Source organism: Loxodonta africana, unplaced genomic scaffold (assembly GCF_030014295.1).
Source record: "Loxodonta africana isolate mLoxAfr1 unplaced genomic scaffold, mLoxAfr1.hap2 scaffold_85, whole genome shotgun sequence".
Classification (NCBI taxonomy): Eukaryota; Metazoa; Chordata; class Mammalia; order Proboscidea; family Elephantidae; genus Loxodonta; species Loxodonta africana.
This window is the reverse complement of record NW_026975592.1, coordinates 363,299-371,053: the sequence shown is the minus strand read 5'-3', so window position 1 is coordinate 371,053 and position 7,755 is coordinate 363,299. Positions and strand designations below refer to the sequence as shown.

The 7,755-nt window shown below is 35.4% G+C and overlaps 1 protein-coding gene across 1 annotated transcript; it reads left to right on the top strand.

Annotated features, from left to right (window-relative positions):
* The first annotated feature begins 6,127 nt into the window (after positions 1-6,127).
* Positions 6,128-7,303, top strand: LOC135230194 (olfactory receptor 4A5-like). Its single transcript, XM_064279147.1, has one exon. The coding sequence runs from the start codon at positions 6,183-6,185 to the stop codon at positions 7,188-7,190; it is 1,008 nt and encodes a 335-aa protein (XP_064135217.1). The 5' UTR covers positions 6,128-6,182; the 3' UTR covers positions 7,191-7,303.
* Positions 7,304-7,755: the final 452 nt, after the last annotated feature.

The window sequence follows — 7,755 nt, the reverse complement described above, 5'->3', positions numbered from 1 at the left end:
ATGACCTTCCACTAGTAGTCTTTCAAATAACATGCATCTTGTCACTGTATCAGGGAATTTTTGAATCCCACCTCTTAGTGTTCACCACTGGGTGGCAGTATTCGGCTTCTGCCAGTGTCACCGTCTGCATATGTTTATATAATAGACATTTCCAGAGTTGTCTGAGCACTAGGATTACGGCTTTCTAATGAAAAGCCAAACAAAGAAAAAAGACCAAAGAAGAATTGATACATCTGAATTGTGGTGTTAGCAAAGGATATTTAACATACTATGGACTGCCTGAAGATTGTAATGAATTAACATACTTTGAGTATGATCATGTCTAAGTTTTTATCTCACAGAACTGTGATAGTATGCTAAGTCAATCCTTAAAGAAAAATGTAAATATTATTCACTTCTTTCCACAAATAACGTTTCGCTAATTCTAAAAGCTCATTTGGAGGCAGAACAATACGGAAATTGCATCAAATTTTGAAAAAGCAATGAACTGTTGCTGATAATATGACAGACTCTAATGTTGTAAAAATCCAAATCAAGTGATACTGCTCAGAAAACACACTCATAAATGTAAGCTAACCTAAATTCTAGGTGTTTCAGATAGGATACTTCTAGTTACAAATGACAGAAAACTCAACTAAAGCCTTTTTCAAATATAAAGATATTTATTAATTGGCCATCATATCCATAAACTTCAAGGTTATGACAAGGTTCAGGGTGAGTTGATAAAGTATATCAATTTTGTGTAAAGGAGCCATGCATGCAAGTAAAATTTCAGCTTATGCAAAGTTAAGTAACAGTTTGAAGTCTTAGTCAAGTTGAGTCTTGGTCCCAATGAAAACAAAGTGATTAAGTTAAGAGACATCCTCCTGGATCAGGAGTTAAATCTTCATGTTGTGACTGTTAATGGAAGCAGTTGTTGACTGTGTTTGAGAAATAGATCTTTAAGGTTCCAGCTGACCTAGATTCAGGCTTAGATCAACAACATTTGCTCTAATCCAGAAGTGCGGAACTGTGATTATCTGCCTTTTCAAGAAATGGACAGTAAATTTCAATAAGTTACCTAGACCCAATGTTCTCTGCCTCTGAGCCATAGGGGTTTTTGGTATTAGACCCTCTAATAGTCAGAGTAAGGCCTTCCTCTGCTAGGAATATGGTTAGGCAAGAGAATCTGGGGCTTGTTCTTCCTTCATTTTGGAATAAATATTATTTACTCTATCTAAAGACTTACTAATATAAAACTCATAATTTATTATTCACTTTATATTAAAATTTTCTCTTCACATCACAGACTTTTCTAATCACTTGGGCGTCTGCTACTTTTTCTTGGCAAGACCCAAGTCTTTTTCCTCTAGGGATGTCTGGGGGAGAATAGTGTCCAGGAGCAGTAATTTCATTTGACTTTGTTCCAAATATTCTAACAAACTAATTTACAAGGAACTTGCATTGTCTTTCACTTAAAACAGTGATGAGGTAAAAAGCCACACACTACCTCTGCACATATAAATGGAATAATTATTTCCTGACAGAATGACCCAAGAGATTACTTAAAACTCAAATTCCTGTCCAGGCTGGAGACACTCTCTTTAGCTGGCATCTAATCCTGTGTAGATGTTCTCTTGTTATATTTTCCATTGGTACGTACTTCCCATTGCTTTTAGGAATTTATGGAAGGCCACGATTTGGAGAGATATAGGGGCATTCTTCTAATGAGGAAAGAAATGGTCTTTGGATATGGTTTTTGAATGACTGAATTGCTGAAAAGTTCTGCTTCTATTTGTGAGAAGCTCTGTCATTGGCATTTCCTGGAAGTTAAATCGCAGCGTTTGCCTTGTTTGGTACAGATTTAATGACTAGAGATATGAGTGTTACTCTAAAACCTCAGTTAAAACAAAGTAATTTTTGCTTACTTCATCAAAATTGATTAAAAAGAGAAAATTTCAATAAACTAAACTGAGTGATTTTTTCCTTTTTTTTTTTTGTTTGTCACTAAATAACAGTCTTGGCCAGGTTAATTTCCATTAATTTGCCCAGTATCTACAGTCAGGTACTCCCAGCATCTTCGTTGTTCTTCCCGCACATTTTCCCAACAGGTGAGAACGTTCGACTGTTTATTATTATTTTTAAATATCTTCATGTTCCAGTCATCCACATACACACTTCTACAGCTACCTGAAAAAAAAAATGATATGATGGGCAGCTTGTGTGGAAGTATGAAAAGTGTAACCACTTGGAACTATTTCTAGATCCACTGATCACCCACACGTTGCCATGTGTTCTGTGATTGCAGATAAATGCATGAGGTATCTACAGTTACTCTCAAGGAAAGAAGCCCTGATTTTCAGGACCAAGGACAAGAACCAAGAGGTGAGTTTTTGAGACATCTGACAGAGGACACTTATTAAAAATTTACATGATATATTGAAATAGAGCTAATTTCTTAAATATATTTCATTTATATTAATTTTGAGTTTGTAAAATTAAGCAAGAAAAACACAGAAATAAACCAGAACATACACAGTCTATTTTGCTTTAGTATTTTATCCTGATAGATGTTTACTATCCTTTTACCAGGTAGCAAAAGAAGTACGTTATGCATTACGAGTAAGTCAATAGGTTTGTCATCTTGGTTCATAGGATATGTGATATGTTAATAATGATTTATAATTAATTTAGATATATTTGAACTAAATAAAAAATCCAAACCCATTGCTGTCGAGTCAAGTGGATTCCAACTCATAGGGAAGAACTGCCCCATTGGGTTTCCAGGGAGCAGCTGGTGGATTCAAACTGCTGACCTTTTGGTTAGCAGCCATGTTCTTCACCACTGCACCACCAAGGCTCCGTATTTAAACTAGAAAATTTTAAACTGTGTATTATATCAAGTGTGTCAAGGTGTAAAGAGAAAATGCCTGTTATGCCTGGAAATGTGATATGTGCATTTAAGTGTGAATATTTTAAAATTATGATAACTTTATAGTGTGTCCTTTTTGTGTGTATACAAAATTATGACAATAACCATATTTATATATATATATCTTTTTTATATATACAAAAAGAAAGCAACGATCATGAAGTACCTTGCCTACTGTCACTTGGAGAGACTTATAAAACTGTAATTGTAATGTACTATAGAGGTTATTTTTGTTACTATGGTATTTTAATTTCTCTTTGTAAAATGCCATGTTCTTATAAAAATAAGTTAAAGGATTTTTTTTTTCTATAAAGGTGTAAACTTAGTGGTTTAAGTTGAAAGCTTAGTAATTCTTTTAGTTTGTATAATATCAAAAATTTGAGGACTGAAACTATAGTGGATACTTTACATACTGATTGTTTTACATGGAAATAATTTAACTGGCCAATAGAATATTTATTTCAGTGCAATCCAGCATTGATTATTACTAAGATTAAGGACACTAGACCTTGCAGAAAATAAGTAGTTAAAAAACAATTAGATATAAACTATCTTTACCATTATGTTCTCCAACAGCTGTGCCTTTATTAGTCTACAGCTTCAAAAAATGATTGAACTCCTGAGTCACTTGGACATACAGAGTGCTCATTTCATCTGGTTTCTAAAAGAAAGCTCAGAATTCTTCTGCACATGTTCTTTCCCCTCAACCAAATCAATACAAATGAAATCAGCTTGTCTACATTTGAGGTTTAGTAATTCAGTGATTTTCTGTAACAATGAATAATCCTAAAGATTGTGTTTGAATCTACATATGTACTATTCTCTCTTGATTTTGTCTTTAACTATAAGTGCTAGGAACTCTGAGGATTCAATGTTCTTTTTTTTTTCCCTTTGGATTTTCTTTTCTTTTTCTTCTTTTCCTTCCTTTCCTTTGTCTTTCCTCTCTCCTTCTCTCTTCTCCTCCTATCATCTCTCTTGTCCTCTTGACTTTTTTTTTCTTTTTGTCTCTTCTCCCGTTTCCCCTTCTTTTACTTTCATTTCCCTTTCTTTTTTATTCTTTATTTTCTAGGATGGGCTCTGTGTTTATACCTGATGGCTTCCCAAGAAGAGTAAGTTCAGCAAGCCTCAGATGTTGGCCTTCCAGCTCTCTTTCACTGAAAGAAATCATTCTGAGGATTTCTTAAGAAAGCTATCCCCACTTAACACATTAATATCCCTATTACTTGTGTATATTAATTTCTTAAATATAATTTATCTGCTTCCTGATTTGGTTCTTCTTTTCTTTCATTTTCTACTCTTTAGGCCTCCATCTGATGCATGGGTACAAGTTTTTCCTTTTTTCTGCTTAACTTCCACCAATATACACACCGTGACAGGTCGATATTACCAAACATATACGATAAAATAGATAATTCTTATAATGTACAATTTATCCTATGTCCAAAATTGTGTGCTTGTAATATTTTTTTTATAAGTAATATTCTTATTACTAATGTGACAAAGATCCAGATGATTTGTTCTGATCGAATGTCCGTAGAGAAACATTCAAGAACAATAATAAAAAGCTATTATTTATTGATCCTTTATCAGCATCCAGGGAGTGTTCTAGGCACTTTACATGTAAATAAACACACACAAAAACTTAAGAGATAGGTACGATTGGTTCCCCCATTCACTAATTACGAAACTGAGGCACAAAGAGGTTTATGAAGTTGCTCAGGGTCACCGGGATATTAATTGGTGAAGGGGAAATTCCTACACAGACAGTGTTGCTCTGTAGTGCACATTAGTCATCCCTGTGCTGTGCTCTCTCCTCAAGGAAGCCCTGGGCTGTACAAAGGCACACACTGAGTGAGAAACCTTACCCAATATTTGGTCACAGTAATGATCCAATTCCAACACTGGCTAGCATTTTTAAAGTAACGTCGACGAGCTTGAAGATTGTTGTTCAATTCCAAGTATACAAATAGAAGTACCCAGCAGAATAAAATAAGATGGGCTTTGATAGTATCATTTATCATAGACAGTTGGTCTAGGAAGGATTCTAAGATCATCTTGTTTAAACCCTTTATTTTCCAATGAGTAAATTGAGACAGACTTGTGACTAAATTTAGAAAATGACTAAAGCTCATACTTTCTTACACTGTTTGGGCTTTTCCTTTGAGTATGTTCCTTTTTGGAATCCTGTCAGTGAAGTTCTTAAATTTGACCACTCTCATTGCCTAAGAAGCATTATATACAAAACCCCATTCCACTGTCTTCTACCTTTCTTTACAGTGTCTATTTTCTCCCCCATCACTGCCCAGCTTACCCCCAATTGGTATGAAAATAGTGGCTTCTAAGGTACTAGTTGGTAATTGTTATGTGTCAGTTAACTTCAGTTCAAAAATATTTGCTTAAAATATGGATCATATTGTAAGGGGACTCACCACAAATGCTACCAACTTAAAGTGCTGACTGTATGTCAGTAGAGTGTAGAAGTGTGTTAAGCGTTGTGGGATAAGCAAAGAGGAAATAGAAAAGATTATGGATGGTTAAGAAAAGAGCAATCTATACCCAAATAATTGCTACAGGGAATAGTGTGCTCAATAATTTTATAGTGATCTGATACATTTCAAAGTCCAGGCTCTTCAGATTTAGTGAGAGATTCATAAAGACTGAACAACCTTTGAGGCAGGAAGGCCCACACTTCTAATAGTGGAATGTCATAATATGTATGACATATTCCTGAAGAGGGGTTATTTTTGGTGCTATTATTTGGTTTTATATAGATTACACTGTAAAGGTACTCATCACAAATATTACCAACTCTAAGTACTGATTCTACTTCAATTTATTAATTTAGAGTTTATCTTCACCACCAGAGAATAAATTTCTTTAAAGCAGAAACCCTTTCCCTCTTTGTCATTGCTAACATCTGTACCAAGCACGGTCATGTTTAAAAAAAGAATATTCAATGAATGAAAGTCTGTTAGGCCTCTGACTGATCTTCTCTACAGAAGGTCCACTAAGATTTAGAGATAGAACTTGTTATTCGTAGGCCCAATGCAGTCTTCTAAAAAGTAGAATTTTTAAGGGAAGACATATTAGGATCTTTGGAAGAGAACCTCAGTAGACATTCTTAAACGTTTATTATGTATAAGCCACTGTAGAAGATTAACACTGAAGTGCTCCATGACCTAATGGACATATTCATAGTGATGTTCATGATTTCAGTACAGGCTTGTTCTCTTGAGCTCGCATCTCTGAAACAGGTCTTGCAGAAGAATAAATGGGACACAGTAACAATGTAACAGAATTTGTCCTCCTGGGACTCACTCAGGACCCTGAGGGCCAAAAAGTGTTATTTGTCATGTTTTTGCTCATCTACATTGTCACGATGGTGGGCAACCTGCTCATTGTCATGACTGTTATTGTCAACCCATCCCTTGGCTCTCCCATGTACTTCTTCCTTGCCTATCTGTCACTCATGGATGCTGTTTATTCCACTGCCATTTCCCCCAAAATGATTCTAGACTTACTCTGTGATAAAAAGACTATTTCCTTCTTGGCTTGCATGGGCCAGCTCTTTATAGAACACTTATTTGGTGGTGCCGAGGTCTTTTTTCTGGTGGCAATGGCCTATGATCGCTATGTGGCCATCTGTAAGCCACTACATTACTTGACCACCATGAATCGACAGGTTTGCATTCTGTTACTGGTGGTGGCCTGGGTTGGAGGTTTTTTGCACTCTTTGGTTCAACTTCTCTTTGTGTGCAGCCTCCCCTTCTGTGGCCCCAACATCATAGATCACTTCTGCTGTGATATATACCCATTATTGGAGCTCGCTTGCACTGACACCTATTTTATAGGCCTCACTGTTGTTGCCAATGGTGGAGCCATCTGTATGACAATTTTTGTCCTTCTACTAATCTCCTATGGGGTCATCCTAAGCTCCCTGAAGACTCACAGTCAGGAAGGGAGGCACAAAGCCCTGTCTACCTGCAGCTCCCACATCACAGTGGTTGTCCTCTTTTGTGTGCCATGTATTTTCATGTACGTTAGACCTCTTTCCAAATTTCCCATTGACAAATCCATGACTGTGGTTTATACAGTTATTACTCTCATCTTGAATCCTCTGATATACACCCTGAGAAATTCTGAGATGAAAAATGCTATGGAAAAAATCTGGGGTAGAAAGTTAACCACAGGTAGAGTAAGAATGAGCATCCACACTGAAAATAACATTGCTAATTCTAAAGCAAGAAATAGGCAACGAATGATCACAATGAATGATTAAGTCAATTCAATGGATTCTCTAGGAATACTTCCCTTTATTGACAAAAGGCATCCAAAATGTAGAATAAATTATTCTTTGACATTAGAATTAAACTAGTAGAGACATTCTGGAGGCTGGATAAAAGGCAAACATATTTTTTCTCTTATAAATAAAAATAAAACTAAGCTAACATTCTAATTTCATTTTTATCAGTATATACTGAAACAGGGCTTCAGAGAAATTCTTTGTTTTTTTCCTTTTAGAAAGAGAAAAAACAAGTTTCTTTGGAAAATTTTATATCATTCCAATTAATGAGAAAACAATTTGGCCAATACTTAGAACAAATTTCTGAGGTTAAAAGTGTGCTTTTAAAAAAATTTACTGTTCATTATTCTCTTCACACAAGAGCTTTTTTTAACCTCACTATGCATTTTGTGTTTAAGATTACTTCTGTTCCTCTGGGCAATGTCTATGCATTTGCAATTCTGCATATTTTAGTGAGACATGAAATTGTGTTTGGTTTGAGACACCATCAGTGTGTAATTTTGGTAGATAGGATGTGGTTGATGAAGAAAACTCATTCTAG

Bases quoted from the DNA above. Each gene is read 5' to 3' on its own strand.
- LOC135230194 (XM_064279147.1), top strand. From the start codon at position 6,183: ATGGGACACAGTAACAATGTAACAGAATTTGTCCTCCTGGGACTCACT.